Source organism: Coccinella septempunctata, chromosome 6 (assembly GCF_907165205.1).
Source record: "Coccinella septempunctata chromosome 6, icCocSept1.1, whole genome shotgun sequence".
Taxonomy (NCBI): Eukaryota; Metazoa; Arthropoda; class Insecta; order Coleoptera; family Coccinellidae; genus Coccinella; species Coccinella septempunctata.
Genome location: NC_058194.1, coordinates 34,027,449 through 34,039,963, shown reverse-complemented (window position 1 = coordinate 34,039,963; position 12,515 = coordinate 34,027,449). Strand labels below are relative to the sequence as shown.

At 40.0% G+C, this 12,515-nt stretch overlaps 1 protein-coding gene across 3 annotated transcripts in view; it reads left to right on the top strand.

Moving 5' to 3' along the window:
* Positions 1-550: 550 nt before the first annotated feature.
* The window catches only part of LOC123314775 (syntaxin-binding protein 5), an 88,951-nt gene continuing 76,986 nt past the window's right edge, over positions 551-12,515 (top strand). For all 3 annotated transcript variants that reach the window (XM_044900120.1, XM_044900119.1, XM_044900118.1), the window contains exon 1: positions 551-717. In XM_044900120.1, the coding sequence (XP_044756055.1) occupies positions 562-717 (156 nt within the window). In that variant the 5' untranslated portion in view covers positions 551-561. The remainder of the gene's footprint in view (positions 718-12,515) is intronic.

The window sequence follows — 12,515 nt, the reverse complement described above, 5'->3', positions numbered from 1 at the left end:
CGTGTTGTTTACCAATCAATCCAGGATTTTTCTATCTTTTTTCCTCATTAATCGACGTTTGGGAAAAATTCACTGCGGTACGTCTTTGAGTTTAGTGCGCAAAGCAACATGTGTTCATACTATCGATCTGTCAATAATAATAAGTGGATATTTTGATTGTCGTTGCCTTATTTGAAGTCATTAAGTGTAGAGTTCCTGTTAAGTTCCGACTTTGTGATTGAATTTTGGCGAAAAACAACAAAAATATCTCGGCTTGCGCGTTGTAATTTACCCTATAGCGCAGAGTTGGGTCCGTATGGCTCTAGCAAAGATCTCCCTGCAGTGAACATTTGGGGCGGTTTCAAAGCTTTGGTGAGAAGAGGGCTAATCTTGCAAGGTGCTTCCGGAGGCGTATGCTTATTTTGCTAAATTTCCAGGCAGGTCAGCGCATTTCAGAAGGTTTCGTTCCTTCAGAGTGATACGGTATTCCAGTCGATATTCCCAAATTTGCATGTTATGACCTCAAAATTTTGATCGGGATTTTCTCTTCGGGTTTCGGTTTTATGTTAGGATGATGGTGCGATGAGACGTGATAGAGACTCAGACAGGCGAGAAGTCATGAAGAAGTTTACTTTTAAAGGCGTTTTGGACAATTTCCGCACCTCAGTTGCCCAACAAAGTAGACCTGACCAGGAGATCCAGGAAACTTTGCGACCAGAACATTTCCAAGTTAAAAGGGTAAGTTTCCAATAATTTTCCACTTGAAACTGTCCAGTAAGCACCTTCGCAACTGTAGATACGAGAACAGGAAAAAAGTTTTACTGATAAAACTACTTTCTCGTTGCGTCAAGAAAAGATTCAAAAACTACAGTGAATCCAGTTTTCGCACGACCCTGAGTTAACCTCTTCATTGATTCAGGCTTTATGTTATCACTCTGTTTTATCAGTTCTCGATTATTTTCATGCCAGCGTTTTCCTCACCTCCTCACACGTTCAGTTATCTTTGATAACTCATTACTGTACCTGTTACTTTCACTATTTTCATATTAGCGGTCCAAATTCGGTTTGAAAATTCAATTTGCTTTGAATTAAAATCGGAATGCTCAGATGCTGGTATACCTGTAGGAGAAACAACTATCGATTTCGTCGGTAATTGTTTTGTTATTATGAATGTTTCATTACGTAATAAATAAAACATTCTATTGTTGTATACATACGAGTGTTCGTTATCGTTGGGGATCTATTATTCTTTTGATCACATAAAAATAAATTGTAGTCTTAAATAACATTGTTTTGCGTACTGAACGATCGATTGAACATAGAATAATGATTACGAATTATTCGAATTTTGGTAAAATTTTAGGTAAGTCTGGCTATTGGAAAACGTAACGCCAATGAATGTGATGGAAGCTTTTTAGTTTTCATTTCGCATAGGAATACCTACAAGCAATCGTTAAATCAATTAATCGTTAAATCAATTAATGAAATTACAGAGTTTGATAGAAATCAACAACACTGAAGATGTAATTTCAACTCTATGGTTAAAAAAGGTGATCTTTGAATTTTTCAGATTTTTATGATTTTCATTTTTTGTTTTGTTCGAAGTAATCCAAAAAAATAGTGAGTGTGAATTATTCTTCGCGTTGGTGTTATTTCGTACATAATTTATTTGAATATCGGACTTTGCTGTAGGTGAGTGAATTTTGAAATTTGAATATTCTGCTTTGTTGCGTCTTCGGAATAAATGAATTTGAGGAACGATTAGAGAAATTGTCACAGGCATTTTTTGCCTTCGTGAAGAGAAGTTTGCAGGTTCCTTCAGCAAAAAAATCAGTTTTTATTTTCGATTTATTATGATTTATCAGATACGCACATTAGGCAATTTCAATTAAGTTTATAACTGAAGCTAGGATAAAGTTGTACCGTTTGCTGCTGAGTCGGGATTATCCATTGTTTTGAGAGCAAAAAATTATGGGAAAGTGTGCCTGCAGGCATCTTCAAGGCGCAAAGAGTGTATTGTGGTAGGCCTGCAGTTAAGATGAAACGCTTGGCGGTCTCGATAGGATGCCGCCCAAGTTATAATTAGTTTTTACCCGCGCTTTTATTACCCGCCCCAAATTGAACGTGAAAATCGCTGGAAAATTCATTATCCCCCACCCCTCCACACACGGTTCGGATTTCATTTTTAGTTCGGAACGAAAAAGTTTCTATGGTTCAAAACTTTTACGGCTCAATTTTAGTTATTACCAGTTTTCCGAGAGCTTCATAACAAGCATTCATGATTTAGTTCGATAATAGAATTGCCATGTATTTACTTCTACATATTTTTCGAGAGTAGTTTGTAAATCAACCATATGAACATTATTTCTCTGTTCATCCTACTAACCTCACTAAATCATAGACATAGACTCTATGGCTATGCACAAAAGAGATCCATGAAAACATAAACGGGGTTCCTTGAGACGTTTTTAAAAATTTAATAAAGGAAAGTCAATTTCGTTTGAATCTCGATGCATCCCATCCTGTTTCGAGTGTTCTGTCCTCTCATTTCAGTTATAGAGCGAAGTCGATATGCAAGGATCTCATTTTCACCGTTTTAAGTCCGCTCCATCCACTCCATCGTTATTCCCATGCAAATTCTGCCAGTTGGGCCGATAAGGTTCGATCGGGTCGGGGTTGTCTGGATATTTTTCGGTCCCGAAACGAAATTGAAAAAGTTCGAAGCAAATTGGCTCGTTTGCATGGAGGTTCGTGAGGGACTCGAGCGTCTACAATGATCCTAACTTCTGAATTTGTATAATGTACATGGACATCAGTTTCAATTCGGGAGGTAGGGGGAAAATGTGAGGGTGTTTAACACGAGCGGAGCAATTCAATGATTAAAATCTTCTTGAGCGCATTCGCCAATTTGCAACGACGATCAAGCAACGTTGTACGTTGTATAGAAATCCTTTGTAAATGTTCCTAACCCTTTTCGACGTTAAGCGGCAAAAAAATAAGCGGTTTTGATGCAGCCAATTAGTCATTCAACGAGCTTTTACGAGCTCTCGAAACCTAGCGGTCAATCATCGCATTCGCCATTTTGCAACGAACGTAAAGTTAGATCTCCAGTTCGAGTTCCTCTTTCTAGCTTATGGCCTATTTACTCTCACAAATATTACCATTTAGAGGCAGCCTTTCAGGTTGTTGTATGACAGAATGACGGATAAAACACGTTTCCATGGAAACGTTATATATTTACTTCATAGACATAGAGTCTATATGTCTATGATTTACTTCCAAAGGCTAATCATAGCAGATTCACGTGAACATTGGGTTCATAGAATTTCGCCCCAATCTGTGAATTCTCTTTTTCTGCCTAAACGTCCAAAATGACAGCGGTTGTATCGCATTTGCAATAGATCTGAGCGCATTCGCCATTTTGCAACTAACCCGTTTGGGATGATCTTCCTGCTATCTATTCGTGTCAATCCCAAGCAATATATGCATGTCGCCCGTGACAGAACATCAGACCTCAATCTGGAAAGAAGGTCGGGGGATAAATAATAAAGGAAATGTGCCCTAAACCCTGTCAGTCTCGGTATTCAGCAGGCCATTGTGGACTGTCGAGATACGGGGGATCCTTTCAGGAATATTTTTAGACCGTAGGGGAAAGGATGAAATGAAGACGTATTTTTTCCTTCGTTTGGTCGATTGTCCTGGTAGAAAGAATGTAGAACTCTCGGTTATCACGCTATCTGAAGATGAATTTTTATAGGAATCGTGTGTGGCATTAGATTGGAGGGTAGAATAGTGAAATTAAGGTCAATTTGAGCATTTTTTCGGAGGAAAAGAGAGTCAAAACGCCCATTATATTCTCGATGTCATGGTTTTTGCCGGTTGGCGACAGTGAACCAGTCAGTCCCCGAGTCGGTCGTTTCAAATGGCGGAATGATGACATCGACAGATTTGCAACGTGATCTTCAGCGATTCCGCTAATCCACTCCGTTGATCCTCCTCCGAGGCGTTTTTTAGCGCCAAACAGATTGCTCAGATGTGGTAACATAACGCTTACAGCAATCTTTATCGTTGGAACATAAAGATTTCTGTCGATTTTTTTTCCTGTTCTAATTTCAGGCTCATATATCACCCTAGGGAAAATGATTCGCTTTCCAATCTATAGGAAATATTGGGTTAGCTCAAAATTGAGGTAGTCGAATGCTTATCAAATATCTGATAACAAAAAAAAAATCGAAAATTTCAAGGTGGTTCTGCTGGCTTTAGCAGGGCGTCAGAAGGATATGAAAATATTGAAAAGGTAGCTCTTATTTTGAAATTGATTTTTTAATTTTAATGAAACATATTCTGGTGAATGTAGGAATCGTAGAAAAGTGCAATAAAGGAAAATACCCCGTTTCGTATGCAGCACGATGAGAAAAAATATGGGCGTATTAAAAGGCTTGGCACGACTCTGGTCGAATCCCCAGTCTGAATTAAGCGTCGTCCAGTCCATGCTGTATTCAACGTGACCATTTTATACACGCGTGCGGCGTCTCGGCGCCCCTGCGTCGTTATACGGCGTCTATGACGTCCGTCAGATTGTCATATTCACGATGAGATGGGAATGACAGGAATTCTTATGGAAAACGACCAGTGTGACTGAGAATGTCCATTATTCTCTTATTATTCCGTAAAGTAGGCGTTTTTTCATCGAAAATATTCTTTTCGATTCGTTCTAGTCATCGACAGAAAAAGAAAGCAGCGTACAAAGATGAACAGAGGCTCATAAAGTTATCATTAAAAGTATCCCCATCAGTAAGATGTCCTCACAGTCTTTCCCGGTGTTTTAATGGACTCAGTTGAAGTCAACAACCACAACAAACTCCAGGAACTCATGATTCATTGGATAATATTACTGATCACAGTATTCATCTTGTCGAGGTCTATCTTCTGTCGAAGAAACACTCTACTTTTGATTTCGTGGCTCACAGAATCAGCCACTAGTAAGGATGAGGTCCTGTAGAGGAGATCGACAGGAGGGAATGAAACTGGGATCGAGAAAAACGCTTTCCCAAGGTACGTTTTTCGAGTTCTCATCAGTTTCATTTCGTGCCCACTTCCGCTTTATCAACACTCATCAGGAGGGCTTTCTGACGAATTGGGGCACTAACCCTTACTTTTCGGTTTATCGGACCCAATATTTATTCCGCAGAAAACCCCATCGTTACTTCTTCTTCGGGGGTTGAGTAATGAATATCGAAGGTTTCTTGTGACGATTTCAAGACTCGTATTTTCAGCTGCAGCGTTCCTATACGACCTTCGTTGTCGACGTAATTTATCCCTCGTGCAAGTCTGCAAACTGGCGAGATCGTACAGTTCAAACAAATGCCGTACAGGAACTTCTGGAGTTGGAAACTGGTAATGGTCGCAGAAACCTCAGACTGCTCAGGTTTGGTCGAATGGAACAATAAATTTGGACAGTGGTTTGCAGCAGCGGAGTCTGCTGGATAATCAATACCTTATTATACGAGCACCAGTGGCAGGGCTGGATGTTTATTCACCTCAACGTTGTCACAAGATACTATATGTCACAAAATGGGTTGAAATTGCTGGGATGTGTCAATATCTGGTGAGCAGTGATGGGTTCTATGGATGAAGAAAATACTGCCTGAGGTTTAACGCCAAAAAGTGCTGCAAAATCGTAAAATTGGAGTGAGCAAAATGACACACTGTACATCTTTAATTATCCATGATTTTTCATGAAGAATAATAGGAAAACAGAGAACGACAGCTTCTTCCGCCGTAATCCAGGCAAAACGATAAACCATCAGGACGAAGAACTCTTTTTTGAGGGGTGGCATTTCCCGGTATGAAAAACGTCGACCTATTCGACTGGGTCATCGCTTATCGTCCTCATCAGTCGAACTGTTCTTCGGATAAGAATGGAAGACGCTGAAAAATGGGGGAATTATACTAAACCGACGGTTTTTCCGGCATCCGAACCGGGGAGCGTTTTATACGAAACATGGCGGTTTTATCGAAACGATCGACCAAAAAAGAGACTGAATAATATAAACGTCCATGTTTGACGGATTGCCAGCCGTGGGGATTTTATAGAATTGAGACGTTTCCTCTTAAATACAGGGGATTATCGAAGTATTCGTATCGGTTTTGCGTGAATTTCTCTTTTATTCATTTCGGATGTCTTTTCCCAATCTTACTCGATGTTCTACAGAGATGAAATCTCTTATACAGATGTTCATATTGTATGCTGGTCACATCTGTAGTCGTATAAACTCGATAAGGTCATGAAATTTCCATAAAACCCCTGAAAAATGCGAGGGAATACTTTGAGGAACTTGTCGCATCGATTTTCAGTAGGGAGAATATCTCCCCACCCAGTATTTCCACCGGTATGAAAATCACGAGTCGCCAAAGGGTGAAAAATAGACCCGATCGCCATCCGAGCGTCTCATTGATTCTGAAACTGCCCTAGTTATAATAGAGTGCATAAAAATTATAACCCCTCGGAAAATTGCATGACCCCATCATTCGCCTTAAGTGCCCCTCATATATTTTTCCATCAACTCGGACTCGTCAAAATACGCGAAAATAAGCCCCGCTTCGAGTTTGATGCGATCGTAATTCCTCCGAAGAAAAATTGTTATGTCGTTAATCCCGCGCGTCCTTTATTTCAAATTGGTGAATGCGCCGACGAGATAGTGTCAAATCTGTGAATTCCACAGTGATTTCGAGAACTTGAAATGTTCCTTCACTAGTTAACGTCGTTTTTATCGGTGTAATGGATATTTTGGCGGTTTTTCGACCCCTTTAACGCTCCGGAATCATGTTTTGCTCTCGTCTTATCTCCCGTTTTCCGGTTACCAACCACCCAGCTTGTTGAATCAGGTTAATTACTCGGTTTATTTCCGTCGAATTCAACCTTTGAGAACTGGAAATTCATCCGACGAATCGCAGAGCTGCATAGAACGAAATTAACGGTTTGGCTCGATCTTAGATTAAACTATTCGATCAATTTCCGAGCCGAACTTTGCTCTGAAAGTTTTCGGTTAATTTCGCATGGAATTCCGAGCGTTTCGAGCCTTCGATAAACTGGTTTTCCCACTGTTTAAAACCGCCCTGAGCTAAAAGTGACGAACCTAAAGTTGGAATCTATTTCGACATTTTCCTTCTATATACGAGGATGTATCTAGTTAGCCTTGACCAGTTCCATGCATAAAAAAAATATTGCGTTACCATAGCAACGAACAATAACTCATTAGAAGTGTCAGTGTGGAATTTGAGGTCAAAAAAGTAAACCAGAGTTACGCAATAAATTAAAAGATAGAAGATGCCCAACGAAATTGTGAAAATCGAAAAATTAGAGTATCGAGCCATCATCAAGTACCTATATTTGAAAGGGTTTAGAGGTAAGCAGATTTACGAAGATATGCGCAATACCCTTGGTGATCAATGTCTTTCACATGCGACCGTAAAACATTGGACTGCAAGCTTCAAGAGAGGTAAATTTTCCATTGAAGATTATGACCGATCGGGAAGGCCAGTTTCTGCAAGGGTAGAAGCATCGTGTTCGATCAGTGCTCGATTTTAAAACGATGTACACTTCTTAAACCGAATTGTTACTATGGACGAGACTTGGGTACATTTATACGATCCAGAAACAAAGCAACAATCGATGGAATGGCGACACTCTGGTTCTCCAAGACCTAAGAAGTTTCGTGTCCTAAAATCTGCTGGAAAAGTTCTTGCTTCAGTTTTTTGGAATTGTCATGGAGTAATCATAATGGATTTTTTGGATAGGGGTAGAACAATAACCGGAGATTACTATTCGACATTACTGACCACTCTACGGGAAAAAATTAAAGAGAAAAGACGCGGAAAGCTATCTAAAGGTGTTTTGTTTTTGCAGGACTACGCCCCTGCACAAAAATCTCACATGTTGCCTTGTGAAAAATTGGTGATTTAGGGTTTGAATTACTAGAACACCTCCCTTATTCACCAGATTTGGCTCCATCCGACTATCATCTCTTTCCACAACTGAAAAAAAGTTTAAAAGGTCGTAAATTTTCTTCCAACGAGGAAGTAATAAAAACTGTGGAGGTCTGGTTTGCTGAGCAAGAAGAAACATTTTTATTGAAAGGTCTAGAGACGTTGCAGGTTCGTTGCTGTAATAAATATATCCAATTAAGAGGAGAACATGTTGAGTAATAAAATATCTTGACATTGAAATTTTGTTTGGTTCTATAGTAGGCTAAGAATTTTTTTATATCCTCGTACATTACGATTGGAATATTCTATCGGTGCTGTCACGCCTGCCAAATCCTGTCAGATACCGTTCAGGGGAAATCCCCGACTGAAAACCGTATTTATCAGGCGCAAAATGGCCGTTCTTCCGCTGATACGCCGTCGGACAAAGTATGAATTATAATAACGTTTATTGTCCGTTAAACCTATCGACTTTGATTGAAGCGGGCAATGATTACATTCATCCCGGGATTTATGGGCGAAATGGTATTTAATTATCGGTACAATGTAGGCGCAGTTGTGTCAAACGGAACGGGATGAAGTATGGGCTTTAGTTGATATACGCGGTTGTTGAGCGTTCAAATTGCCCCATTATATTTCGCGACACGAGCTCGAAATTCCGGGAAATCGGAGCAAACTGCCCGAATATCCGTTTGATTATCGAATATGTTACCGTTGACGTATACTAAAGGGGTCTTGACAATTCCGCATACACAGAGACAATCTGGCAGGTCAACTATGGTTAGGGGACTCAAAAAACAACCGCTTTCGTATTTTTGGTACTATCACGAATGGTTCTAAGTACGACCCTGCCTATTCTTCTAGTACGACGCGAGTTTGGTTAGACAACCATAAAAACAACGACCAGCAGGAGACGAGTGAATTATCGAATAGGCAGCACGTGTTACAGGGCGGTGTATCTTGGGTATGGCAATACAGCTAGGTACAGACAATCCAGTGATCATTTCGAGGCTTCTTTTAGACCTAAAGGACACTAAAACAAACTTTGAAATTAAAAGAATCATGAAACTGGTTGTTTATTAGTTCTATTCTATAAAATTCTGACTTGTATCGAACTTATGTTCTGAACTTTGTACCCCTTCACATGTGCAATGAAAAAAAACCTTTCTACTAGATTTCGTTACGAAGTGATGCTTCGGGGGAGATATTTCCAATTATTTGCGATTTGTACCAGCGCGAACGAACACAATAAGCCCTTTTCTCGCAAAATTTGGCGTTTGCTTCCGAGATCAAGTCGCGAAAGACAGAGTAGACTTTCCGCGAAGTATTTGTGAATTTGAATAACGAGGAAACTTCGTTCTGACGTTCGCGAAATTAATGGCCTTCGAAGCAATCATCTGAAAGTTTCTCTGACGGAACTGGTAAATAGCTACTACGAGTTTTAGATTGAGATAATCATCTTAAATTAATGATTACGAATACACCTGTCTATTTTTGTTTCCATGCAAGGCTCGCAGCCACTTTCATGGTGAATATCAAAGTTTTCTTTGCTTGAGTGAGAAGAATCAATATGGATATAAATTTCGGATTGATTATACGACGAATGAATGGTTTTTTTTCATGATCGAAAGGTCAGATACTGAAAAAGTGCATTGTCTCTGTGACTGCGTGGATCCAGTGATATTTTCCGAGTTTCCATTGAGAGAGGAAAAAAGAAGTGGGTCCCACTTTCGATAATTACCCACTCCTGGAGATTAGGTATTTTTTTTCGGACTCCCGTTACACTGAGAGCATCTGGACATTTCATCCCGCTTTTTCCTTTGTAAACTTCTCTCCGAGAAAAAGCGTCTCTAACAGGCTGTTTGACGATAAGTTGAACGGAGCTGTATTTTCCGGGAAAACACTTGAGTGATACGAACAGATGTGCTGTTCGTAACTTTGCTGTATAACTGATGAATACGCAAGAAAAACTGAGAGAAAACTCAAGCGTCATATATTATTTTTATCGAAGTAAGAGGTTTTTGTTGAATGCTTCCTAAAAACCTCAAATTTCAATTTCCAAATTAAAATATAAAGAAGGCTATCTAGACTTAACCTTACACTTTCTTGGCAGTTTGTTGTCAAAACGCTAGACCTCTGGGACAAACAAGAAATGTCATGTATTCCATTACATATCTCAAAAATTTAAATTAGATTCATAGATTCTTTCATGCATTTCTCACCCCTGAATTTTCTACCCTAAGAACGAATATATCAGAGCTTAAAATTTGTGGGATAGCAAGAAGGTACCTATTCTATTTTTGAACAGATTACATCGATGAGCTTCAGACCTAATTCGTATTTTGAAATCTACATGTCTCCAGATGAAAACTGTTGATATTTCGTCTTATTTTCGTGTTTCATTTCGGTGGTTCATAAAATGAACCAAAAATGTAGAAGCCGTTTGTTGTTCCCCAGAGTGCTGATGTGGCTTTAGGCACGCCTTCCTATCGAATCCCGGACAATCAGGTCACGATCCGAATGAGCCGTTAGATGAATTGGGTCAATGGTGCGATGTCCATACAAGGAAATGGCCTTGTTCCCTTTGGAATTTCATCAGAATCACATCGTAAAAGCGCTTTTGGCTCATCTTGTAGTCATCCAGGTCAATATAAACGTTATTGTTGATGGAATGGAACCCTGTATCCTTCCATTTGAAATCACGACGTGGCCGCCGCGATTTCCAGACCTTAAGCCTATGGAGGAGGTGTGCGATACACTCGGTGACCAATCTAACCCACGAAAAGCGAGGGAAACTGACTGGGAACGAATCCAATCTTCGAAAGCTCTGCTAGAGCGGTTCGCGGGTTCAGTTTCCAGCATCCATATGCATGGACCCTTTCGGAACGTGGTCAGCGGGGCGTGAGTTGGCCGATCATCCAAGAACGAGTGGTTCGTGCATGGTTTGGCTTCGAGACCCACGATATACCGTCGTCTATAAATACATCCCGCCTCTCGCTATTTTCACAGTCGACTGAGACCCGAATTCGCGGATTTTCGATGGGGAAAAGTTCGGAAAGTTGTCGGTTTGTCGAGCACTCGGTATTTTCGCTCGTTATTATGCAGTTTTTCGATCGGATTTGAAATGGGATCGTTTCGGAGCGGCGTGTTATTTTGTAGGTTTGAATAATTCAGCATGGGGAACGTCCATTAGTTGTACGATGAAAATTGGCCGACCGGGAATCGAAACGTCATTCATCATTCAGCGTTTCAATTAGCTTCGACTATGTATTCGTGGTTCACATCGATAGCTTCCGCATAACAGATAATGTTTGCTTCATCGCATACAAGAATAAACCCTCGAATTCGGCACGGATCTAATTGAAAGCAAACCACCAATGAGATGGAGTTTCTGTAGAAGGAAGAAACCAGGAGAGAAACACTTTGGAGGATTGGATCATGCAAGATCCAAGAAGTACTCAGATCCGAGTAGGAATACGAGGATGTATTGATATCTAGTTAGCCTAGATAAGTTCTATGCATAAAAAAAATATTGCGTTACCATAACAACGAACGATAACTCATTAGAAGTGTCAGTGTGAAGTTTGAGATCGAAGAAGTAAACCAGAGTTAAGCAATAAATTGAAGGAAAGAAGATGTCCACCGACATTGTGAAAATTGAAAAATTGGAGTATCGAGCCATCATCAAGTACCTGTATTTAAAAGGGTTAAGAGGTAAGCAGATTTACGAAGATATGCTTAATACCCTTGGTGATCAATGTCCTTCGTATGCGACCGTGAAAAATTGGACTGCCAGCTTCAAAAGAGGTAAATGTTCCATTGAAGATGATGACCGATCAGGAAGGCCAGTTTCTGTGTCAGTTCCCGAAAATATCGATGCAGTTCATGACATGATTTTATCAAAACGTCGAATTAGGCTAAAACGGATAATTGAAGCACTGAATATTTCATAAGAAGGCGTTCATCATATAGTTCACGCCAATTTGGACATGAGAAAAATTGCTGCAAAATGCATACCCAAATGTTTGAATGTTGACCAAAAGCGTGCATGGGTAGAAGCATCGCGCTGGATCTGTGTTCGATTTGAAAACGATGCAGACTTGTTAAACCGAATTGTTACTATGGATGAGACTTGGGTACATTTCTGCGATCCAGAAACAAAGCAACCATCGATGGAATGGCGACACTCTGGTTCTCCAAGACTTGAGAAGTTTCGTGTCCAAAAATCTGCTGGAAAAGTTCTTGCTTCAGTTTTTTGGGATTGCCATGGAGTAATCTCTATTGATTCTTTGGATAAAGGTAGAACAATAACCGAAGATTACTATTCGACATTACTGACCGCTCTTCTTGAAAAAATTTAAGAGAAAAGATGCGGAAAGCTATACAAAGGTGTTCTGTTTTTGCAGGACAACGCCCCCGCACACAAAACTCATGTTGCCATGCAAAAAATTGGTGATTTAGGGTTTGAATCACTAGATCACCCCTCTTATTTACCAGATTTGGCTCCATTCGCTATCATCCCTTTCCTCCACTATAAAAACGTTTAAAAG